We start from the raw sequence: 27,084 nt of genomic DNA on the forward strand, positions 1-27,084 counted from the left end.
TAGCAGAGCCATTAGTTTTATTTTTTTATTTTATGACGAATTTTGCTAAAGTTTATTTATTGTGTACATGTTATGAGCAAGTTTTCAAATTGTGGAGTGGTTCGACATTGATTAGATTTTGCATTGCATATAAATTCAGTAAAGGTAAAAGAAAAATAATAAATAAGTAACAAGCAGTGAGTGAGTAATGTTTACCAGCGGGCAGGAAATAAACTAGTGGGTCATTCCACGTGAAATCACCTAATTGAAAGACAAAAAGTTGCTTCATAGTCACAGATTTGCTTGAAATTTTCTTTACTGATAGATACTTGGTCCACTATAACAAATATGTAAATATTAGACTTATCCAACAAATAGGGCCTCCCCGATGGTGCAGTGGTAACGTCTTCGCCTTGTAATCAAGGGGTCCCGGGTTCGATACCCGGTGGAGGCACAAGTGGTTCGGATCCCACTTAAAACTGTAGGTCCAGTCCCGATTAGCCTTACTGTGCATAAAGTGGACTTAAAGCAACAAATCAATCAATCATTATCCAACAAATATGTTGAAAGTTACAAATGTTTGAAAATTTGAAGATTTTCATAAATTGGCTTGACGAATGAACACACCACCTGGCACAAAATATGCCATATCTTGAAAACTATGTGGAATAGTGTGACGATTTAGGTATTGTTGGAAAAGAAGAGGACAGTCCTAGTAGAAAATACCAGTGGTACCATTCTTGCATGCTCAGAAAGTAGAAAATTCTTTAAATAAAGTAATATGTTGTGATGAAAATACACTCCACTTCGGGTAATTGTTTAATAGGGAATCCCAGGTTTTACCACAATGAAAATCAATACATGTTAAACAAAAATCAGAAAGGTAATATTGTTCATAATAAAAATATCACAGGTTTCAGTATTCAATGCATGAATGTTTGTTTCCACTGGCACACAGTTATATTTTTTGGAAAATGGCCTAAACCACTCACAAATTACCACTAATATGAATACACACAATATTATTAGAAATGTTGAATACATGCGAGAAGCATTACTGTGATGTTTATCCACTTTTGGCTCACAGAAATTGTACTATAGTACTTGCGCGACAACTTGAGCTCTGGAGAAAGTAGAAAATGGAGGTGTCCATGTGGGTTTTGTCAAGAACAAGGCAGGCTGGTGCAGCAAAATTCCAATGTTGCAACCTACGGTTGTAAACAATTTCAGGTCACTCAGTTTAGATGTATTTTTGCATAATTGCGAATCCACGCAATAATTGTGGGAAGAAAAGCACGAACCCCGTTTCCAAAGATACCCACCAACCTCCATGGCGGAGAGTATCACAGTGTGCTACGATGCCAGGAGTCCTGGTTTCGAATCCTGGCCTATGGATGGTATTTTGTAAGTGTTTCTTCATCAATATAATAAATCGTCATCTTCGCGATTAGCCAAAAGTGGCAGAAAAGTGAAGTAAAGTAAATCAATCAATTGAAAACCAATGATGCCATTGAAGCATACCCAAAAGAGAGCCACCGGCTTCTCTTAAAATGATTAAAACGGAATTTCTTGAAATCAGGGGAAAGTGAACTCCTGAGAATTGGAGAAAATGTGCAAGAAAAGCTATAATAGATGATTTTGATAAAGGGGCTATTATGATACTTGCAAGAGATTCATACATTGTGGACAACACTGTACCTACACCTTTTAAAGAAGCTTCGAGAAAAAATCAATTTTCAATTTGGGACCACATTAAGGAAATGTTGACATGATCTTTGTTTTCCTTATAAAAGATCTGAATCCAATAAAGGTTTTGATGGAAAAACCAGATATTGTATTGCGTGTGGATTTCTTGAGATATATTCATGACTGCCAAGTCTGGAAGAGCCTTATACTATTTAGGTGAAACACACACAAACCAAAATCATATGATGCCATTGACAATGTGACAAAGATGTTGCAGGGCCTCTACCACCAAGTGGAAAACATAGGAGGCTTATAATGGCAACTATTGATGTAGCGCAGATTCCTGTGGACTTCCGCACATAAAATATTTAGGCCCATAGTGAAAAATACATATATCAAGAATACCATAATGTATGTACATATTGACGATGTCAGATGAGGTGGACAGACATTTTAACCTAATGACTTCTGTCATTACGAATGGGAGAGGGAAGGAAATGGGGGAAGAGGAGCTGCATACAAAGCAACCGTGGCTGTAGTAGGTAAGGTTAGAAGGTCGAGATACTTTTTTGTCAATTAAAACAATATACTCTATGTATACAGCTTTGTTAAGAAATGTTCCTGGTTATCAAGCATTCTGGTAACATTTATTGGGAAAAGCAAGAAATTAGTGCAGTTGCAAACACTGCTTTTGAAGGGTGGAGAACTCATTATGAGGGTTGTCACTGCCTCCATGGTCAACTCGAATACTTTCTCCTCAGAGCTCAAGACCTATAAGACTAGAGTATTTTTCTAGAATGCATTTGGGTCAGTTAATATCGAATGGCCCATCACTGACTGCTTGACCATTTTTAAAAATTTCATGTTTTTCAAAGATAGTTCAAAGCAGGCATTATTTTTCTAAAACTTGACTTTGTTTCAAAATGGTGGCCATTTTTTATTTCATGACTTCTGGTATTTTTGGCTTTTGCAGACAGTTGCGATAATTATGATAACTCAGTTAAGAAAAATGATAGAAAGCTGTGTTAAAAGACATTGTTTTCAGTACATTTCAAGCTTTCTTTTATGTCCTGTACCTTTTTTCACAGTCTCAAATGAAAATGGCTGAAATTTAATGCCAAAACTAATGTTCAATTTTGAATAAAAATCAAAGTTTAGGATTTTCTTTAGTAGGGAAGTAGTGTCACATCAGAGCTGTAATTTTTTTAGAGGAAACATATATGTCCAAAGTTTTAGCAGAAAATATTTGAGCTCTGCTATTGGTTTCCTCTTTTAGTTATGGCTCTTTGAAAATGTTAGTTTTTCATTTTTACAAAATTTGAGCCACTATATCTCTGGTGGGGGACCTAATAGAAATTTGATATTTACAGCACAAAGAGTACTCTATGAGAGATAACAACTGTAAAAAAAATGATGTTCCATGCATAATGGGGAATTTGGGCAAAAAAGGTAAATTTATGTTGGTTACAAATAAATATTTCCTTTTAATGAACTCTCATAAAACTAAAATTATTGTATTTATTAATCACATCATGCAAATGACATAGTAAGGGCCGTTTTTTCAATGTTGCAGTTAAGGTTTATGTTAGCATGTAACTGGAAGTTAGTGAAAATTTTGGTTTTTCAATGTACAGTTAGCTCGTAATTGGAACTCTGGTGGCGATTATCTTTACTGGTACTTCTTCTTGCAGTTACCAACCTAACTGGAAGTTGCGAAGCAACATGGATGCCTCGTGCAGCTATCGAAGTTCCACACTCGCAACTTCACTGTCACATTCCACAAGATATGATTCATAAAACTGTTAAATTGGTACAGAAAAATGCTTGTTTTGTTTGGCAGAGCTTACCAACGTCCATGCAAATATGGAAATTATGCAGCGTAATTGCTAGAATTTGCTTGGCAAGGTTGTGTTAGAGAATTTGTGGCCAAGATATCTGGTCTACCAGGCGGAACAATCTCCAAACAGTTGTTTGGTGTAGTTGTTAGCGGCACCACCTTTCGGAGCATGTTGTGTTTTGTAATACGAGTTCGAGTCCTGGTCACGGGTATTTTTTTTCTTTTCAATTATTTATTACGTGTGTTGCATTCAATTTATGCATTATTGTTGAGTGATCTTCTCGGAGAAATATTACATTTAAAATTATTTTTACTTGTACCTTCATATTTTTAGAAGTTTAGAAAGCATGTTTGGGGAATAATCACCAAATCAAAGGATGTTGGCTTACCTTCTTGTTTATTCTAGACGAACACTACAGCTACACTACAAACACTGAGTAATACCGAAGGAAACACTGAGTAATAACGAAGGAGACCGCTCCCGTCTTTGTTCTCGCGATGCCTCTGGAAATCTCCCTCTCTCTGTTTTTCGTCCCCAGTCTTTCACCCCTGCTTCCAGGGGTCAAAATCACCTCGCGTCTGGTAAGGCGGTTCCTTCTCCCCCCGTTAGGTGGCAGCAAAAGTCAGCGGCTTTCGGTGGCTGTCGCTACACCAGCCCCCCACGGAGAAAAAGGGTTACACCTTGTGTGGGAGGCGAAATGTTACGCGTCGACCAGAACGGGTGACGTAGTCACCTCTTGGTGACGGACTCTCTTGACGTTGCGCCGATGGTGGTTGGTTGGTGGGGGGGTGCGTTGGTGTCTCTGAGGAATCCTTGGTTGGTGGGACGTCCTCCGTCCAGGTGTAGGCAGGTTTGACCCGGTCAATGCTGACGCGGGTCTCACGACCGTTGAGACGCAGGGTGAAGGTCTTGCCGTCTTTGCTTATAACTTGGTGTGGTCCGGAATACGGTGGTTGGAGGCTGCCTCGTACGGAGTCGTCACGGAGAAAGACGTGGGTGCAGGTTGACAGGTCCTTGAATACGAAGGTGCTGGGTTGATTGTGACGGGAACCGGATTGTGGTCGCAGGCGAGCCATGTGTTGCCGAAGTCTGGAAATCAGGTCGGAAGGGTCTTCCATCCGGGTGGCTGTTGGTGGCACGATGAGCTCTCCTGGGAGTCGGAGAGGTTCGCCGTACACCAGTTCGGCAGGCGATGCTGCGAGGTCATCTTTGATGGCCGCGCGAATCCCAAGGAGCACGAGGGGCAGGGCTTCTATCCAGGTGGAGCCAGGGTGGCACATGAGTGCTGCCTTGAGGTGGCGGTGAAAGCGCTCGACCATGCCGTTGGCGCACGGGTGGTAGCTGGTGGTGCGATGGCGCTCGGAGCCGATGGTCCGTCCTAGTTCGCGGAAGAGTTCTGATTCAAATTGCCGCCCTTGATCTGTTGTGATGCGGGCGGGGGAACCGAATCGCGAGATCCAACACGATGTGAAGGCCGTCGCGACGTCCGCCGCGGTGATGCGTTCCAAGGGGAAGGCTTCGGGCCAACGGGTGAAACGGTCCACGGCTGTCAGGCAGTACTTATAGGGTCCCGCTGATGGGAGAGGCCCGATCAGATCGATGTGCACGTGCTGAAACCTTGCAGACGGAGGAACGAAATTGCCCAATGGAGCGTGCACGTGTCGGGAAACTTTGGTGCGCTGGCAGTCTTGGCACGATCGGGCCCAAGCGCGACAGTCTTGCTGGACTCTGGGCCAGACAAAACGCGACGCGATTAGGCGCGCGGATGCTCGGGTACCGGGATGACTGAGGCCGTGCAAGGCATCAAATATGCGTCGGCGGTGCGCGGCGGGTACATACGGCCGGGGTTTCGCGGTGGAGGTGTCGCAGTAGAGCTTGACTTCGGTGCCAGGTATGTCCATGAGCTGGAGGTGGAGGTCGCAATCGCCGTTCAGGAGCTCACGGAGCTCATCGTCCTCTTCTTGGGCGGAGGCGAGGGAGCGCAGATCGGGGGAGGGGGTGTTCCCGCGAACTGCATCCACCCGCGATAGCACGTCCGCCACCACGTTAGAGGTGCCTTCAATGTAGCGGATGTCCGTGGTGAACTGAGCGATGAAGGAAAGTTGGTTGAGTTGCACTGGAGGTAGTTTGTCACGCCGCTGCTGGAAGGCGTAGGTGATGGGCTTGTGATCCACGTATATGGTGCAGTGTTGCGCTTCCAGGATGTGACGAAAGTGCTGAACGGCTGCGTAGACTGCGAGAAGTTCGCGGTAGTACGGTGGCCACTCGGTCTGCTTGGTGGTGAGTTTCCGGGAGAAAAAGGCGAGGGGTTGCCACGAGCCGTTGGCGAACTGTTGCAGGCATGCACCGACGGAGGTGGCGGAGGCATCGGTGAAAAGTCCCAGCGGGGCTTCGGGATGCGGATGGGCCAGGAGCGTGGCGTTGGCAAGGCTGGTCTTGCAGGCCTCGAAAGCTTGTTCTAGGTCCGGCGTCCATGGGAATGGCTGGGATCCTCGGAGGGTGGTGACGGCAGCATGCAGAGGAGCTTGGTGTTTGGCAGAGGATGGTAGGAAACGACGGTAGAAGTTGATCATGCCGAGGAAGCGACGCACGCCGCGAGCCGTGGCTGGTCGTTTGAAGTCCTGTAGGTCTGCGATGCGGTCGGGAAGCGGTCGTGTGCCGGCAGCGGAGACTTCGTACCCAAGGAACGTGACGGAGGGGGTCCCAATCACACACTTCTGGGTGTTAATCAGGATGCCGTGGTCCGAGAGACGTCCGAAGAGGGCGCGTAGGTGTTCGCGGTGTTCCTCGTGGTTGCGTGATGAGACGAGTATATCGTCGATGAATGGAAAGCAGAAATCCAGTCCTGAGAGCACTTCGTCGATGAAACGCTGGAACGTCTGCCCGGCGTTGCGTAGTCCGAAGGTCATGTATGGGAACTCGAACAACCCGAATGGCGTGGTGATCGCTGTCTTCGGGATGTCGTCTGGGTTGACAGGAATTTGTGTGTACGCCTTGACCAAGTCGATGACCGAGAAGACGGTGCATCCGTGGAGGTGGTTGCTGAAATCGTGGATGTGCCTCACTGGATAGCTGTCCGGAATCGTCCGGGCATTGAGGCCACGGTAGTCCCCGCACGGTCTCCAGCCCTCCGTTTTCTTGGGTACCATGTGCAGCGGCGAAGACCAGGGGCTGTCGGAGCGACGTGCGGTGCCTTCGCGCAACATGGAGTCGAATTCGGCCTTGGCTATTTGTAGGCGATCTGGAGCGAGGCGGCGAGGTCGGCTGGACACGGGGGGGCCCGGGGTCGTCCGGATGTAGTGAACCGTGGAGTGACGAACTTCTCGCGGCGTGCCGGCGGGACGCGTGAGCGTCGGGAAATCGGCTAGGACGTCGCTGTATGAAGAATCGTTCGACAAGGCCTTGATGCTGGGTTGCATAGTGTTCGTTGGCTGGCAGGGAGCCGAGAGTCCCGTTCGTCCATCGAGCAGGCGCTTGTTGCGACAATCCGGCAGCAGCTCAAAGTGGTCCAGGAAGTCCGATCCGATGATGGGCACGGAAACGTCCGCGATGACGAAACGCCATGAAAACTCGCGACGCAGGCCGAGTTTGAGGCAGAGGGGCAGAATTCCGTACGTCTTGATCGTCGAGTCGTTTGCGGCACTGAGCACGTAGTCGGTCGGATGGCGTCGGTCCGGGAGCAAACGTCTCTGGAAACAACAAATATCCGACCCTGTGTCGACGAGGAAGCGGTGGCGGCTATAGCGGTCGGTCACGTACAGGCGGCTTCCACCAGGACGGCAGCCGTTTGCCGCGACTAGCGGCTGCCGTTGGTGTTTGTTGTCGCGGGCGCGTACGTGCATGGGTCGTTGCACCTCTGAGCCTGGTCGCCGAAGCGGTGGTGATACCAGCATATTCGCTCATCTCTTCCTCTTGACGGCGATCTGCGGCCGTAGCGGCGCGGGCTGGTACGGTCACGCGATTGCGAGCGGCCGCGGAAGGCGCGAAAGTCGCTTTGCAGGGACGCGACTTGACGAGTTAGCTCCTCGACGCGTTGGAGAAGCCGAACCGTGTCGGAGGCGGGCGCGAGTGGCGTCGCGGTCGCGCAGATAGCCGGCGGGTTGGGCGAGACGAACTGTGCGGCGATGTTGCTTGTCGCGGGGGTGAGCATGGGGGGGCTCACCTCCACGATGCGGTCCGCGAGCGTGGCAAGTTGGTCCAGCGGAAGTTCCGAAGACTGCACCTGCAGAATCGCTTGAACTTGAGCGGGCAGGCGTTGGAGCCACAACGTGCGCAGCAAGTCGTCACGCATGGGAGTGGTGCCTGCGAGTGACTGGAGGTGACGTAGGAACTGGGACGGTTTGCGACTGCCCATTTCTTCTTCCATCAGGATCTGCCGCAATCGTTGATTTTCAGACAGGGAAAATCTTCGCGTGAGTTCTGTCCGCAGCCGGGTGTAAGGGTCGGTTGCCGGTGGTGTACGTATAATGTCTCTCACTTCGAACGCGTACCGACCTTCTGTCCCACGACGTATGCGAACTTCGTCTCCTCCCGGGTGATGTGGGCGATGGTGAACTGGGCCTCCACTTGGGAGAACCACAATTCCATGTCCTCGGGCCAGAATGGGGGGAGCTTCACACTCACTCGATGTACGGAGTCCTGTTGCGATTGTACTGCGTGCGGTGCTGGAGTCCTCGGTTGAAGTGCTTGCTGTCTGAGTTGCTCGTTTTCCCGCCTGAGTTGGTCGAGCTGCGCTTGAAGTTCCTCTGTCATCGCGGTGTAGTTGGTGCGTCCAGAACAAAGGGGGATTGGGCGCGTCGTCTAGCGTGAACTTGTTCGATCCGGCTGGTATGGTACACAAAGGGGGTAATCACAATTCACGGCCCCCAAAAAAAACGATCACGTCAGGGTCACCAGTTTGGGGAATAATCACCAAATCAAAGGATGTTGGCTTACCTTCTTGTTTATTCTAGACGAACACTACAGCTACACTACAAACACTGAGTAATACCGAAGGAAACACTGAGTAATAACGAAGGAGACCGCTCCCGTCGTTGTTCTCGCGATGCCTCTGGAAATCTCCCTCTCTCTGTTTTTCGTCCCCAGTCTTTCACCCCTGCTTCCAGGGGTCAAAATCACCTCGCGTCTGGTAAGGCGGTTCCTTCTCCCCCCGTTAGGTGGCAGCAAAAGTCAGCGGCTTTCGGTGGCTGTCGCTACACATGCTTACTATTAACATGTTGTTTTTTCGCTCAACAACGTGCATAGAGAGGTACAAAGCATGCAGTCAAATGTACAATATTTACATATTAATAATAATAATAGTGTTTATATCAACAAACAGGTATTATTAATGTCTCAACTTTCGAGTTCTTCACGCTTCTTATACAAGAAAGTATTTGCGCTTGCTCCTCATAACATCATTTCCCCCACGTGGAATTGGCCTTTATTAGAAGAAAACCAAATTTGTAGTGCTGTCTTTCGTTAATTTATTTCGTAAGCATACAAAATGGATACACAGCCATTGTTCCTATCGTTTCACAATGCAATAACGTGCTTTCGAGCGTGGCATGCTTGTAGTTCTATATTTAAATGCCAGGCTGTGTGCCAGTCAACGCGGTTTGAAACTATACTAACAGATGGCGTGCAGATCGATTTCCTGTAATTTCCGTGCTTCAGAATTGCCAACACACTGTTTCAGAGAACAAACCATGGTTTAGTTAACTGGCAATTACTTTCACATTGAAAAACCCGGTGCTGGTTAAGACTGGCTGTTATCTCCAACTGACAGTTAGTTAACAGAAAGAGTAACAGGACATTGAAAAACTGGCCCTAAGTCTGTTAGTAGCTATTATCAATGAAAAGATGTGTAAGGCAGGGGTTTGTCTCAACAGGTTACAACATGCAAATGGAATACCATTAGTGGAAATATTCAATCTTCCAAGTGTGAACCCTTCATTCCCCCCCCCCCCCCCGCCCTTGTGCTTGCTTCCTTTCTCTCTTATAAATCTTTTTTTATCCAAGTAATGTCATATTTCCAAGAAAAGAGGAATATTGTTTGTTTTTACACTAATTTTCTTGTGAGGAGATTGCATTTAATATTAAAACAAATTTCTACAATTGAAAGAGAATCCCTTTCTCTCTATCACAACTAGAAATACCACACAGATGTAGGTGTCGCTTACTTTCCAAGCTATGTAACTGACATTTTGAATGATTATGTAAGTAGTGGCATGCTAAAGAATTCCATTTGGAGTTTTGTGTTTAGAAAATCACAAAGATATCTTGTGAAAAGTCAGGTATCAGTTTTCACATTTATCTGGAACTAGTCACGCCAAAAACGTTAATTCAGAAATTCACTGCACTTGGAACAATTCAGATCTCGTGAGGCCGAAACACTCAATAAAGGCAATTCTAATCAAGGAATGGCTACTGGAGTAGTTGCTATGTAGAAAACAAACCAAAATGTTTGATTTCTTTAAACCAGGGTCAAGTTCAAAATGAATCTCTCTTTAATGTTTAGATTCTAACTACGTTGGCCTACTGAATCATATTTTGAGTTACATTTGAACATTGAACAATTTGTGAATTTTATCACAGTAACAATAATAATATGTGAGATTCCATGTTAACATTAAAAGTGAAAAGTTGTTTAAGTTCAGTATGAAAAATTCTAGTTCACTAAAACTATAGACACTGTAGTACTATTACCTATTCAGTATCAAAGTGTTCACTAATAAAGTGGCAAATGAAATGCATTTAAGAATCAAATTTTTAGATTCGGTAATATACCACTTTATGACGGAAATAACTTGTATTATACTGTATCATGTTCCTCAAAATAGATACTATTACAGTATTTTAATAATGATATGACAACGTATCTAAATCTGATTTGTAAGTAATTCTCAATTATACGTATTATTTTCTCTTCACCTTGACATACGTATAACTCAGGTTCAACTGTACTTGTATGTATGTATCTGTTCTCCAAAAAAGATGCAATCTCTTGTTTTACAGGTAATCCAGGTGTGGCAAGCTACTATACAGATTTTTCCGAAGTTATCTACCAGAAGCTTGGAATTCCAGTGTGGGTAATACCTCATGCTGGCCATGAAGTACCACCAAATGGACAATATTTGCCTTCTTTAGATGGTATGTATTATTGCTTTTATTGTTACATGCCTCAAGTTTGATATAAGGTCTCACTGTGATCAAATTTTATTGTCACTTATTGTATTATCTTTGCTGAAATTAATCAATATTATTACAAATATTAATGTTCATTGCAGCAATTGATTCATAAGAAGTACAGATATGATGTGAACCATAGGCTGGCATGGCTAAAACGAATGCTTTGCCAAGTTTTCATAATTGTAGAGGATGTGGTTTCATTTTGACTCCTTATTAGATTTAAACTTTATCCCTTCCCTCTATATAATGGTACATAAAAATGTGGTATGTTTCCAGAACCAAACATGTTTCTTATTTTCAAGAAGGGAAGTCTACATTCTGTATTCAGAATATGTGAAATTCTACTTTGTTCATTTGCTGTTTCTGCACATAAATCTCACCATCACAAATGATTGAAAGTACCAGAATACCTACAGCACCTACAACAGTGGTACAACCTGAAGGAAAATCCACTCTGATTTTTGTACATTGCTCCCATTCATGGAAGTTGTAAGAGTAAATAAATATCAGCTTGCATCTTTGATTTGATTTTTTATTTCTTTGTGTGGATATGCACATTTTCTGTTGTACATAATTTAGGCTTTTTATCCAAAGATTTATAAGAAAAAAATATTTCAAGTATATACCGATTTTGCCCTACATATTGCTCCTGATTTCTGAATCTCTACAGGTACATTTTTTGTGTTGATTTTTATTTGGGAGGTTGTAGATTCAAATCCCATGGCCAGCCTGGTTATTCGTGGTTGCTCCAGATGAATGTTGGAATGCCACATTTATTAAGGTAATTCCCTCCATTCTTTTCCTCATCACAGTTAATCAAAGCATACATATAATTGACATGAATCAACTAACGAACTTTTATTATCAATAGTGATCCAATAATTCCACTATTAATTTAATCATTATGTTTAATCTGCACAAAACTTCAGAAAATTGCTTTAACTTTTAGGAGCCCGATCGTCTCAATCGAGATGCTCTCATGTAACCCTCGGGGGCCTGATCATCTCGATCGAGACACTCTTTTAAGGTTGTAGTTTTTACGTTATAGAAAAATGTGGGAAAAGGCAACTTCTTTTATGCGGCTTTTTTCAAGGGAAAAATTTTGCCCACAAAGGAAGGCCGGCTTTGTTGTTCTAAAGCAATGCGTTTCCCTCACCCCTGGAAACTGCAGTGGAAGGAAGTTTGTATATCGGTATCAGAGGTCAAATGGAATGTTTTCCATGCGGGAGCAAGCGGGGGTTGGGAGTTGGGGGAGGGGTTGTTGAAACTGCATTGTAATAATGTAAAAATAAAGATTTTTGGGGGGATTCCCCCTTCCCCCCTCCATATATATGCCGAATGTGCATAAATTTTATATCGTCTGAATCTGTGATTCATTCTGCATATTCATTCATCTCTCTAGGGCAATTAGCCTCTTAGCTACAGTCATTTCAAGGTACCACTGCATTTTGAAGCTTGAATCAGTGGCATGCTGACCATTCCTTTTGGGGGTACAACTCGCGTTACATTTGTCATATGATGATAATGCAAATATTTTTGTATTTCTTACATGTCGGCAATAATTTCCATATGCAGGTTGACACTGTCATGTACTTTTTCTTGGGGGGAGGGGGGAATCCCCATTGTTTCCAAATTTTTGGAATTTTGAGTGTTCTCCCCCTCCCCCTGCCACATATATGTCCAAATTTGCATAAATTTTATATAGTCTAAATCTCTGGTTCATTTCGCATACAACGGTATACTCATCTCTCACTCATCTCTCCGATCTACACTCATTTAATTAAAACTGCATTTTGCTCAAAATCGGCTCTGGCATCAAGGGTGTTACATGTGAAAATGGCCTTGGGCTCCAAAAGGTTAAGAAAAATGAAAAATAAAGTGAAGCAAAGTTGGGAGGGTGTGAGGCCAAAATAAACCAGGAAATTTAAATGCAGTATTTAAATCTTCCAACTACAAAAAGGAGGTGCTTCTCTTTATGAAGCATTATTGTATTAATTTTCAAATAGGTACATCTGTGACAAGGCCTTTTTCCTTAGGAAGAACCATAAAAGCCATGGATTGTTGAATTTGTAACACCTTCCACTTATTTTATATTTTATACGAGAATTTTAAGTGGTCCTCATCTAGTGCTTGCAGGACCTTGTAGTTAATGATCCCCTAGGCTATACTGGCAGTAGCATAGCTACTGGCAGGGTCTCCCATGCTGGGCAGACTAGTGGGTGAAGAGTCAGACTAAGAAGCAAACTAATGGTCAACGGCTAGAAAGGCAGAAGAAGATGAATAGTCATCTCAAAGGCTGAGGAGGTGAAGGAACCTAGAGTAGTAATACCGTCAACTCTCGATACAACGACCTTTCACAGTTCCCAGGAAAAGGGTCGTTATTTCGAAGGGGTCGTTTTGGAATTTGCACCTACTTTCAGCTTAAACGGAGCTCAAATGGACACAAAGATGCCTAGGAGACGGTAACACCATTTATCCTGGTAGTTATACAACCTGTTATGCACATGATGCATGTTGTGAGAAGGAAAATAGAACATGAAAACTTTTTTAACACAAAAAAGGATTTAAAATAATGTTACTTTCTTTTAATTGTGTAGTCGTTGCTCTTCCAGGAAATTCTTACAATTCTAGTTCATGAGAAACCCGTTTGCACTGAGACCTATGGAAAGGAAAACAATCTCTCGCTTATTGCAAGCGAAACTCGAAGAATCTTGACAGCAGTCACACTGGTGCCAGCAAAAGTCGGGAGATAATCGGGCTGAATGAATGTTGGATTTTATACGGGTCTACTGGAGCATTGTCTGTTGCAAGATTAACTGCTAGGATAAGATCTCTCCGGAGAAACAACACAACCTTTCTAGGCACCAGACAAAAAAAAAAAGGCAGGGCTGTAAATTTCGTTCTGGTTCATAAGAAAAAAAAGTCACGTTATCTTTGCTTCAACCAACTTCATTGTCGCCCCCTCCCCATTCAAGGGAGCAGTCCAAACTCCTCCCTCAACTTGCATTGTAATCCAGCGTGAAAAAGGAAGCACGCAACTTGCGATCTGTTTTCACCCAATGCATATTCTAGGACACGTCATTAAACAGTGTCACAGTCGATGATGATTCGGGTTTGGAATTGGATTTCACTTTAAACTGTATATTTAGTCCCGATTAGCCCATCAGCATAAAATGAACTCAAAACAAGCTTTATGAAACCTGCACATTTTTAGGTATCAAAATGGGAGATCGTTATTTACTCTCACATTAATCGACAATTTAATGTTGGATTTAGGAGTATTCTCGATCTCAAACATCCTCTCCTCCAAACGTTTTCCCCATGAATAATGTTTCTTTAAATCGGACTCAGCGTCCATTCCTACATTGAGAACTTTTTTTCTCCCACATGAATGGTTCTGAAGAAAAGTGGCGATTATATTGTGTGCATTTCCTTCCAACACGCTCCCAGTGTTGAGGAAGTTTATTCTTGTCAGATGCAAAATAAAATTTACAGTTTTGCTTATCAGAAGGTGCAGAATATGAAGTTGTTTTAACTGTTGTTTTTCTTTCTGGAGATCAAATTTCCTTATCTTCAAATCAAAACAGCTTTGCGAGATTCAAAACAATGGCTTTTTGCTTCACACTGGATGAGTCATTGCTGTTATCGGCAAGGGACAGCTTTTAGATGCTAGACAAAACAATGGCGCCAACTGCAGCATAAAAACAAGGAGACCTGCTGGAAGTTCGAGCAACAGGTGGTCAAAGAGAAAATCCTCAGCATTTTAAGATAACGCAACTGTCGAAGAGGAATTTTTATCAGCAGTGTGAAGAAGAAAGAAATTACCCTTGCTTTACGTTTTACTATGCAACAGCATTTACGGGCAATATTTCCTATTCCTATGCAGTAAATAGCATTAAAAGAAAAAATAGGACCTGAATTCGGCAATTATCACATTGCCTCTCTGACATAGTCCTGCACACCAGTGGCGGAGAATGAGCTGGGAAGGGGGCACTTTTTTTTTTTAAAGAATGTATCCATAACTTGTTGCCCCATTTTAGACGTCAAAGGAAAAGAGGAGCGGTCCACTTCCACCTTCGCCTGAAATCACCCCATGTGCACACACGAGCAAGATAATCGTGGTTGAAACAATTGTCATCGCTGCCCCCCTCCCCCTACATGTTTGCTGAGAGGAAGAAAGAGAGAAGTCACTCAGCCAATGGAACACTTTTTTGGCAAATATTACGACATCGGCACAGTTAGGAAAACGTATTAAGTGGAACACGGGAGTTAAGATCGAAGTAAACTTTTGCGGAAGCTTGGATGACAAATCATTAAGTGGGTTGACGATCTTTAGTTGGCCTATGTGGCTTTGATTATCTCTAACAGTTTCACTTTTTTATGAAGTGTTAAAGAACGTGTTTTGAATGAAAACGGTTACTGGGAGTTTTCAGCTACAAGGCCAAGAGTTGCTCACTCATGGGGACCTGCTGAAATCTAGGTCAGAGCTGGACAGACAGTCCAGACTTCCAGGCACCATGTATTTGTCAAGGTCGATTTAAAATAACATCCAAGCACATTCGATCTTCTCTTCTCGCGTATCCAAGAGCAAGCGAAATCAGAATGGCAAAACAAGCCTAGCATGTTGGGTAGCGGCCGTCGGGTGCAGGCTAACATTGGCGTGCTTGGGGGAGGGGAAGGTAGAGGTCAAGTGCTATTGGATATCACTGAAGTTTGGTGTGGTGGTGTCTAATTTTAGATCAGACCCACTTGCTAGCGGTAGAGCACTTGTGAAGGGAATGGGTGCAAATCAAACAAGTGCAAGAAACTTATTTTTCGGCCAATTTCCTTCAATTTTTCAACTTTTTTCCAAATTTTTCACGGTTCCCGGGAAAAGGGTCGTTACTTTGAGAGGGTCGTTATATTCATGGCGTGGTGCTATACACAGGGGAGCCCTTAGTTTTTTTACTTTTACGTAGAATCGAGAGTTGACTGTACCTCTTTAACAAACCTTGGTTCATTTGGCTCCAGATAGTAGCATCTTAAAAAGGCCCCTTACCAGGGATACGGTGAAGACCTCAATGGCATGTGTGGCATAGAAGGAGACCTTCGGAATGGCAGAGATGGCTAAAGAGGCAACCCACCCTCTTGGGAGAAGAAGGAAACCACTGCCTTCCGGAGAAGGGGAACTTCAAAAGGCTAAGGGAGTAAACCCTTAAAGAAAATCCTAGTCCCGTAGGTGGGAGGTTGGGTGCTATACCAACAACTCAGCCCTGGGAAAATCCAACAGTTACAAAACCTCAACCAGAGCCTCGGAAGGATGGACATAAATTGAGATAACCAAGGGAAAAGGATATGGACCATCAGAACACTTCTCAAACAAGGGGCCCTAAAAATAGTCGCGGACCAACTGATTAAATATAACATGCAGATAGCTGCCTTATAGGAAACAAGGAGGACAGATAATGATATACAAGAAACAAAGACACATGCTAGTATGTACAGTAGTGGCAAAAAGAAGCAGGGGTGGCCTTCATAGTAGAGAGAAGAATGAGAACTACATTTTTTAATGTAACCATTATAAATGTCTATGTACCCACTGAAGATAAAGAACACCTAATAAAAGATGACTTCTATGATAAACTACAGTGGACAATATACAGTGTACCATCTAGCGATGCGAAAATAATAATGGGGGACCTGAACGCACATATAGGCAAAGAAGAAATTTATATAGAAACAATTGGAAGGCACAGCTTACATGGAAATTCCAACGATAGTGGTTAAAGACTCATTGACCTGGCGGCAATTAGTAAAAATATGATAATAGCATCCACAATGTTCCCCAGAAAACAAATATACATAAATTAACACAGAGATCACCTGATGGAAAAAGCAACAATCAAATAGACCACATTTTGATAGATCGAAGGAGAGCAACAAGCATTCTAAATGTATGACCATACAGAGGGGCCAATTGCAGAACAGACCATTACCTAGTAAAGTAGTCTTCAGAGAATGAATAACAAAATCCCAAAGAAACAAAACGGAACCAAATCAGAAATATGATATTAAGAAACTGACAGAACAGAAACATAGTGAGAGGTTTAAGAAAGAATTAGCGCACGAACTAGAACAAGAAGGCACAATCACCATGCAAACAATTGAAGAAGCCAAAGTGAAGAAATATGGGAGAAGATAAAATCTAATATTGAGGAAACCGCAAATATGGTGTTAGGACCAATGCAGTACAACAAAGGGAAGGAATGTTTTGATGAAGAATGTAAAATGGCCATCCAAGAAAGAGATAAAATAGTATATCTGTCATATCTGGATAGACCAACTGTCGTATACCAATTGAACATATACGCCGGACTTGATCTGCATCAGCATTGAACGCCAGACCTGGTTATTGAATGTTGTTCGTTATCAGTCTGTGTATTGTTCCTGTCATGTATGTCTAAAAAGTCATAGCCGTTCTTCGTGACGAGACTTCTTTCATGTATACCAATATGTAAGTTGTTGTACTTGTTCTGTTACTGTGTTCCTGAATTATACACTTTTGTTTGTGTTACAAATTCTGTCTTATTCTTAACTCCATTTTTTGGATAATCGAAGAACTGAAAGAACCCGAAACTCAACACCAACAAGAGCAAAGAAACAAAAACTGAAGGAGCTAGGGAAAAGAGTATATAATATATGTCATAGGAAGAACAGAAAACATGTAGCAAAGGAAATTAATAAAATTAATCAAGACTTTAAACAAAGAAATAAATATATGGCATACAAGGAAATAAAGAATATATGGGAAGAATTTAAACCAAAAACAAACATCTGCAAAGATAAAGATGAAAAATTACTGGGGAATGAAAAACAAATATTAAATAGATGGACTGAATACTTTGAACAGTTACTGAACAACACAGAACTACAAAATAAGGACCGAGAAATGAGACTAAGGAGGGAAGAAGAGTCAGAAGAACCAGATGAGCCACCCACACTAGCAGAAATTCAAAATGCTATTCAGAATCTAAAAGACAACAAAGCACCAGGGAAAGACAAGATACCAGCAGAAATATGGAAATACAGAGGGAAGAAGTTGTTAGAATCCCTACACTTATTCCTATGTAAAGTCTGGAGCTTAGAACATATGCCAGATGACTGATTGATTGATTTAGTTTATTTTACTTCGCGTTTTGTGCCTCTTGGCTAATTTGCGAAGATGGGGATGAGTGATGAAATGATGAAATTGATGAATGGACATTAGGGTGATGACTTTTTTACAATCTCATTTCCCTGTATCATATTTTGAAGAGCTTTCATTAAAGATTAGATAAAATCTTACTTTCAAGGTGATTAGATAAAAAAAACTCACGCACAAAATGATTTTAAAAATTTTATTTATCAGTTTTTTTGCCCATTTTTTGAAGTCACTGTAAGCAGATATAAAATTGAACACAAGCTTTAGAGTCACATATATGCAACATTTTATAGGGTCATCAAACACACAAGGAAGTCAATTATTCACGATAATGTCATTGGACAGGATGAATCTCAGTAGGAGGTTGTCCTTGTTGCGGCAGGAGTCGTGCAAGTCTTGCATAACTTTGATCGCACGCTCACAGCACTGGTTGCTGTGATTGGAGATTGCAATGTTGACTGGAGATTAATCTGTTTTCCAGTGGGTTTTCAAGCATTTGAGACCTGTTGGGTAGTCATTCAGAACTGCAGATAGTTCATCAAAATCTTCAGCGCGGAACAATTGACTGCTGAACCAATGGTCAGCACATGAGTAGGAAATGAATGAACAAATTTTACGCAGTCTGTTCCGAGTTTCAGGCATCAGAATAAACGCAAGAAGGGCTAGAATGGCACGAGAGTTCCATCGTGCATTGCTGATGTTTGGGATCTGTTGAAACTTCACGAAGGGGATCTCATTCCTGTCAGTGAAGTGACGGAAGACACGAGTGAAGTGGTAGAGAAACTTCATGTCGTCTCTCCAGACGCCTGTTTCCTTAATCTCAGTTTTACCGTTGCTCAAAGCTGCTTTCAATTTATCATAATTGCTCATCAAATCCTGCACAAAGAAGTACTCGATGTTTGGTGATTTAGTCGAACCATGGAGCTCATCTTCCATGACAACGCAAAGAACGCTATCCAGCACATGGTGCTGGCAACTGATGAACTTGGGTTTGGGGTGACCTTTCTCTTCGAACATTGTGTTTGCCGTCAAAGGTATGCTCCACTTCTCCAGATGAAGCGTGCTCACCAAGTGCTTCTTCATCTGAGCAGCTCTCGTGTAGATAGCCTTGTGGATTGCTGACTGACATGGGGTTGGGATTTCAATGCCCTCACCAGAAAGCTGGCGGCACACCTTTGCTGCTCCGTGGGACGACAGCTTTGAGCTGGTAACATGGCGTCTTGCAATGCCTGTTGGGTTATACTTCCTTGTGCTCGTTGATGCTTCATTCTCATCCTCCCAAGGACTGTCTTTGCTGTTGTCGGATGAGTCCGTGTAACTGTCGGAACAATCAGGTGGCGCTGAGCTGGTAAGTGTTGACACAGTCGCTTCCATTGCCTTCTTTCGCTTGGATGGGTGGATGGTCTTTGCACTAGCACGTTTGCAACTGGAATAACCAACCTGGCCCTTGCTCTCAATTTGCAGTTTGTAGAGGTTCTCATCCTCTTTGCACATCCATTCTCCTTTCAACTTGGTCACGTCAAACAGTTCATTCAATGAATCAAAATGTTGTTTCTTTCTGCATCGCTCATAGTGTTTCAGAACGTTTGCTAGTTTTGCACAAATGGCTTGATCAGATACATGCGGGAAGTTCAATGTTTTGCTCCATAGGGCTTTAAGCTCCACAGCAATTAGACCGATCCTCTCTCTCCGTTCTTTGGCAGTGGATTCAAGAAATTTGAAGCGTCCAATGACGTGGCTTTTCAGGGGCATGCGACTCCGTTCACGCAAGGGTGCTTCATAAATTACCACGTTGCCTCTTCTTGATGGCGCTTGAAACTGGACTAAGTTCTTTGTCCAGGTTTCCTTGTTCTTCTCCGTGTTAGAAGAGCTCCTCTTCAACAACATGTTGTCTTCTACTCAGGAACTGAAGTAGAAAAGGCTTTAACGTAAATATTAAATACGTAACAAATTTAAGAAACTGTTATTGAATTTCCATATATTTTATTTAAAAACAAGCAAAAAAAATTATAGAAAATAAAAAAAGACAAACACTAATAATATATTAGATGCTTAATTATAATTAGCGAGAGAGTTTAATGTAGCTCACCAAATAATACAATGATTTCTTTATAATATACTCTGGATAATGCGCAATAGTTATAATAAGGCAATAATAATGTTGACACCAAATTAATCTAATTAAAACTCAACTACCCGCTTTGAACACCTCGCTTATATAGCAGTTTATACCACACTGCGTAACAGCTGAAGAAAATTTTAGTACTGTACAGAAGCTTCCAGAGTAATTACGTCACCGTGACGTCTCAGTCCGACCGGACGGCGCACAGCGTTCTATGATTTTCTGGAATATTCCATACAATTCTCTGGTGCATAAATTATTGCACAACTCCGTTTGCTGAATTATATTATTTATAAATATTGTTAATACAATTTTATGAAATGGTAAAATGGCATACATAAAATTTAAAAATGATTTGTGCGTGACCTTTTTCAATATTTCAATGGAATATACCTCATTTTAGTCATTAATAGCAAAAAGTTCATCTATTTGTGCTACAGGAAATAATTTTTGAGAAAAAAAATGAAAAAGTCATCACCCTAATGGACATTCACAAACAACCAAGCCCGACCGGGATTCGAACCTGGGACCCTTGGCGTCGCAGCACGATGTGCTAACCACTCGGCCACAGGGTCGGGTGCCAGATGACTGGAAAGATAGTATAATTTGCCCCATATTCAAGAAAGAGGATAAACAAATGTGTGAAAATTACAGAGGAATATCATTGCTGTGTGTGGCATACAAGATATTGGCAAGCATACTTAGAGAAAGACTACAACCATATACAGAAGAAGCATTAGGAGAGTACCAAGCCGGCTTCAGAAAAGGCAGGTCTTCAATAGACTAAATACAAACAGTCAAGACAGATACTGGAGAAGTGTTGGGAAGCGAATGTACCAGGTGGTTATAATTAAAGTGACGGTGTTCAGAGTGGTACAGCACGGGCTGTAATGAGAGTAGCAGTCTGAAACTTCGTAGATATGCTAATGAAGCAATGCGCTCGCAAATTATGAAAAAAAAAGAAGTTCCAATTCTCGCCACCAGGGTAAAAAATGGCGCTGTAAGCAGTCAAAACGTGGAATTTTTCGTAACTCTGACGTCAAAGTCGGTGACATTGCCTAACCATTGTGTGAACTCCCTGGTTGTTGTTGGTGACGCTTGTTGCTTTTTCCTTTAGTAATGTTCATGTAATTCGAATAGTGAAATTGTAGCGATATTTTATTACAAAGAGTATTGTTTTCTGCGATTTATAGTGTTTTTCCTGTAACTATACCAAGTTTTGAATGCTTACAGCGCCATTTTTTACCCTGGTGGCGAGAATTGGAACTTCTTTTTTTTTTGCATAATTCGCGAGCGCATTGCTTCATTAGCATATCTACGAAGTTTCAGACTGCTACTCTCATTACAGCCCGTGCTGTACCACTCTGAACACCGTCACTTTAATTATAACCACCTGTTAGTAATAACATTGGAAACATATTCAGAATACCTGCAAAATTAATTTGATGAGTAGAAATGATGATGCAGAACACCAAAGCATGTGTGAAGAATGAAGCAAATGTGGGAGAGAGCTTTTCAGTTAATCAAGGTCTCAAACAAGGAGATGACTTGGTGCTGCTCTTGTTCAATCTATCTCTGGAATATGTGATAAAGAAACTAATGTAATGATAGATACCAGGAGAACATTAGAATATAAATCGACCCAAATAGTTTGGTATGCAGATGACATCAGTATCATAGGAAGATCAATAAGATCAATTAAAGAAGTGGTGGAAACACTAGACGACAAAGGGAAGGAAATTGGATAACAAATAAACAAAAATATCAAAGAAAGTAAAGTCAAAGGAAAATCATATAAAAATTGGAGAACATGAATTGGAAGTGATATCAAGTTTACCTTATCTAGGAGTATTAATCACAGACAAAAATGATGAGATGATAGAAGTAAGAAATAGAATGCAAAGAGCCAATATCCTTCTCATTACTTCCATTGATTAAATATCATGGAGCAAACCATAGAGCCTAAGTTACTTTGCGTAAAACTCTTAATTCACAGCATAATGATATATGGAAGTGAAACATGGACCTTTAATGAAAGTTCAGCTGAAATGGTGGACCTATTTGAATGGATTTCAAGAAGGTGATGCAAGGAAGTTTTGGAACAGATCTGTGGGGAGACCCAGAAACAGATGGGAAGAAGCGGTTGGAGCAGACGCAATACAACTACTGAAAACTAGGAACTGGGAGAGAGCAGCCTTAGATAGGGTGGGATGGAAGAGGAAGTTTAAGGAGTTCATGGACCGAATATGGGCCGGAGTGCCATAGAAGAAAAAAAGAAGAATTTTAAGTGTTTTTTATTTTATTTTTCATTCAATGTTTCATCCTGGTTTCCCAGAACTTTCTCAACCCAAGATAACCACATAACTTGATAACAAGATAACCACATGGCTTGAGAAAGTTCTGGGAAACCAGGACAAAACGTCATATGAAAAATAAAATAAAAAACACTTAAAATTACCATATATTATTTTGCACTCATTGTATATGTTGTACATGAAATATTTTGCACATTATTATTTATCCCAGGTATAAGTATGCCTTTCATTCATATGCTTCACTTGTTAACTTCATTATGATAATGTGCCAATGATTTTTAAAAGCAAAATATGTTATCAGTAGTCACATAAATTTATCTCTCTCTTTTCAGAACACACACAACTGTACAACTTAGTTGGCCAAACAGAACACAAGAGAGCTTTCATTGAGAAGTATGTTCCGAAGACTGTCAACATTTATCTTATTGGACATTCAATTGGATGCAAGATGATTATGGATTTATTAAAAATCGATGATATAAAACAACAAGTAAAAAAATGTTACATGTTGTTTCCTGCCATTGAAAATTTGGCAGATACTCCAAATGGAAAGAGATTTATCATGATAGCAAACTACTTCCTACCATTGATGCTGATATTTTGCTGGATATTTACCTCATTTCCAATGGCAGTCAGAAAAATGTTAATTGCAGGGTATTTTTCTATTGTTGGTACTTCTCCCCACCACAGTGTGAAACCAACTATTCTTCTTCTTAACCCAACAGCTCTTAGAAATGTATTTTACTTAGGAATGGATGAAATGCATAAAGTTACAGACCTAGATGTAGAAGCATTACAAAAATTTAGTGACTTGCTGTTCTTCTATTTTGGTTCAATAGATGGATGGTGCCCAGTAGAAAATTATGAAAATTTTAAGAAACACTATCCTTCTGTTGAAGCATTATTGTGCAATAGAAAATTTCGACATGCCTTTGTCTTAGATTCAGCAAAAGATGTGGGAGAATTAGTTGTAGAATGGATTCAAAAAGTAAAGTGATATTATTATTGTTATTAACTGAGAGAGCAGTAGTTACATTTTTAGGAGAATTGTTACCATTATTTTTTTATTGTTGGATATCACAAACAGCTCAGAGTAATAGTCAATTACACTAGTTGTTTTGTTCTGTTTTCAATTCTAAATTTTGTGTGTGTTTAGTACAACTGAAACACATTGTTGCTTGTTAAATTTTGTAGAATTTCCCATTTTTTGCTGTGATATGGCCTAAGAGTTGCATTTGTGATTTATTGTCTGTGATATTCGAAATGGTAGAAAGTTTTTAAGATTTTATTGTTTACAGTCTTATTCAGAGTTAGCTTTTTTATCATTTTATATATATATTAGCTTTTCTACACTAGAGCTGAGTCATACTGGCTGGTAGTTTTCCAGAGTTTGGTTGCTTCACAGGGGCTGTGTAAATGCTACATGGAAATTATGAAAAATTCAAATTTTCATTTATTTTCTGCCAGTATTATGTGAAAAAAAATGGATTTTATGATTAAATTACATCCGTGTTAACATTCCAATATATTTTTTTTTTAAATATTTTAAATTAAAACTCTGGCAAATTAATGGATATAATTGCAGTGGAATACTTACATATTGACATTTATCAATTTTTGAACATTTTTTTAATGTTACAATTTTCTAGCATTATCAGCAAGAATCAGGAAGAGTGTTAGCATTGGTGTCAGTATCATTTCAAAGTAGTTTTGGCTCTGCTCTCTTCTTTACCTTTCCACTGAATTGATTTGTTGCAGTATAACCTAGGCTTGGTTATCATACTAGTTATAAAAAAAAGTAGCACTAATTTGGAATATATTGCATATAAATCTATGTCATGAAAGCAACATTCAAGGATTAACTTTAAATAGTGGGACCAAAATATTTAGATGTAAATTCTCAATACAATTTGTCAGGTACATGTATGGATATAATGTTGTAAGATTATGTTTGTTTTAACAGTGGTGATAACGTTTACAGGCTGAAGATAATATTTTTAACCATGCATTTAGAAGCTAGTTCCAAATGATAAATTCCAAAAATCAAGCTACTTTCAAGTATACATATGCGGGCACAAATATATTCAATGGTGATAACACCATATTATTTTATTATTTATTAATAAAACTTTGCAAGGCTGTGGTGATGTTGCCTTGCAATCAAGGGGTCAATACTCTGTGGAGGCACAGATGGTTCGGATGGCACATTAAACTGTAGGTCCAGTCCCCATCAACCCATCTGTGCAAAAAGTGGACTTTAAAAAAAACTCAAATCTTGCACATTGTCATTTTTAACATACTAATTTATCCTTAGCTATTGATACAAGTTAATATTGGTGAATATTCTGGTAATAGAAGGAACTGATTGAAAACCTTTACTAATAATACTATGACAGTATAGCTTCATGCAATGTCTGCTATAATGAGAGGGATATACACTGACATAAAACATAAACATAAAGGGATTATATGTATATGTATTTATTCTGGTATTAAACATTTTATTTTTATTCAATAGAACTAGTGTTAGTTTGCTATGTTCTTGAAGATTATGATTTGTTAGATATTTTTAACTTCTAACATGTTTATTGGCTGTTGCTTGATTTTAAATTGAGTTTACTTGATTGTGGGTGTAAACTGTTTAGTAATAGAAGAATGGAAGTTAAGTTAATGTTCACAAGTTGTTAAGAAGTTTTTCATCATATATATGTAACAATTTGCACCAATTTATTTTCTCCAAGTTGAAATTATTTTTTTTATTCTTTTTTGCTTTTGCAAATAATATTGTAATTTTTATTGCAATGTTATTAGCAAAAGTAAAAATAAATATTTAAAGAATGATAATTAAAATGTCATAATTCTGTTTGACAATCGCCTCACTTCACACATTTATATACCATCAATTCAAATGGAGGTATTCATATTCAGTGGTGTTACTGCCCAATGCAAAAAAACTTTACATGTTCATAGTAGGGATGGCCAAACGGATCCGGATCCAGATCCGGATCCAAGAGTTCCGGATCCAGGTCCAAAAGTTTCAGATCTGGATTCGGATCCGAAAATCCGGATCCGGATCCGAGAGTTTCGTATCTCAATCCCATTATAATATTACCACACCTTAGTCCTACAAGAATTTTTTTCAAGTGTTGTTCCTAAAATACTTTGCTACGCATCGGCTAACACACTCGTGCACAAATGTCCGAAGTGATTTTATAAATGCCATTGAAACGAATATGTATTCATTCGAATGTATTGGAAATGAAAACGCACATAAATGTGAGACATTCCATTCCAGGATGAAACCTTTAACACATATAACAAGATAGAAATGTTATACAAAAATTATACAATTGTTCTACAGTTACAGTTTTACAAATTAAAATAAAACATTATAATATATGCAGTGTTTAATAATTACAAAGTGTAAGACTAACAAGGGAGGTTATGTAAGTGTCGCCCTCCGATTTCCATGAAATTTGGCAGTATAGTAGGGCCCAAAGGAAGAATTAGGTGGTTTTTTGTTTCAGCTAAAAATCGGTTTTAGGGGGGCAAAACCCCCTCAAATGTCAAGATGAGGACAAATTGAAGTGAGGATCTGACCCCTCTGTCCCTCCGATTTCCATGAAACTTGGAAGGTGTATGGTGGGGCCCAATGGAAGAAATACGTGTTTTTTTTGTTTCAGAAAAAAAACTGTTTTAGGGGGCAAAACCCCCTCAAATGTCAAGATGAGTACAAATTGAAGTGAGGATCTGACCCTGTGTCCCCCTCCGATTTCCATGATACTTGGCAGGTGTATAGTGGGGCCCAAAGGAAGAAATACGTGTTGTTTTTTTTTGTTTCAGCTAAAAAACGGTTTTACAGGGCGAAACCCACTGAATTGTCAAGATGAGGACAAATTGAAGTGGGGATCTGACCCCTGGTCCCCCTCAGATTTCCATGAAACTTGGCAGGTGTGTGTATAAACGGGCCCAAATGAAGAAATACGTGTTTTTTTTGTTTCGGCAAAAAATTTGTTCTAGGGGGCAACCTCCTCTCAAATGTCAAGATGAGGACAAATTGAAGTGGGGATCTGACCCCTGTGTTCCCCTCCGATTTCCATGAAACGTGGCAGGTGTATAGAGGGGCCCGAAGGAAGAATTACGTGTTTTTTTGTTTGAGCTAAAAACTGTTTCAGGGGGCAAAATCCCCTCAAATGTCAACATGAGGACAAATTGAAGTAAGGATCTGACCCCTGTGTCCCCCTCCGATTCCCATGAAATTTGGCAGGTGTATAGAGAGGCCCTATGCCCCCTGTTTCTTCCTATGCCATATTTACGTGGTTTCGGGGTCAGATCCCCACTTCAATTTCTCCTCATCTTGACATTTGAGGGGGGGCCTCTATACACCTGCCAAGTTTCATGGAAATCGGAGGGGGAGACTTTGACCTCCCTAGTAAGTTTATTAATTAATTACAAATCGCGCACACACACAATATATATATATATATATATATATATATATATATATATATATATATATATATATATATATATAAAAAAATTTGACCATATGATACCCCGTCCGAAAATTAGTAGTTTTCGAGATAATAGAGTTTCTGTTGTTTTTTCTAAAAATGACAATTTTCCACATAAAAAGATGAATTGAGAAAAAACTGATAATTGTAGGGAACTTATTTAAGCATTTTCTGATAGCTAACAAACAAGTGGTTCATTTAAAAATAAGTTTTTTCCAAATAACAATCACATGTAAGTACCGGGTGGGTCTAAACTTACAAGTGATGATAAAAAAATGCA

At 40.7% G+C, this 27,084-nt stretch overlaps 1 protein-coding gene across 2 annotated transcripts in view; it reads left to right on the forward strand.

Moving 5' to 3' along the window:
• The window catches only part of sturkopf (lipid droplet associated hydrolase sturkopf), a 44,389-nt gene extending 18,700 nt beyond the window's left edge, over positions 1-25,689 (forward strand). Inside the window, exons 1-3 of one of the 2 annotated variants that reach the window (XM_083117316.1) lie at positions 3,073-3,114; positions 10,500-10,634; positions 22,623-25,689. In XM_083117316.1, coding sequence (XP_082973442.1) covers positions 3,093-3,114; positions 10,500-10,634; positions 22,623-23,287 — 822 coding nt within the window. In that variant the 5' untranslated portion in view covers positions 3,073-3,092 and the 3' untranslated portion in view covers positions 23,288-25,689. Of the gene's footprint in view, positions 1-3,072; positions 3,115-10,499; positions 10,635-22,622 lie in introns of those variants that run through there. The other variant, XM_083117315.1, reaches the window with a different exon arrangement.
• Positions 25,690-27,084: the final 1,395 nt, after the last annotated feature.

This window comes from Lepisma saccharinum, chromosome 2, assembly GCF_977018435.1.
Source record: "Lepisma saccharinum chromosome 2, izLepSacc3.1, whole genome shotgun sequence".
NCBI classification, from domain to species: Eukaryota; Metazoa; Arthropoda; class Insecta; order Zygentoma; family Lepismatidae; genus Lepisma; species Lepisma saccharinum.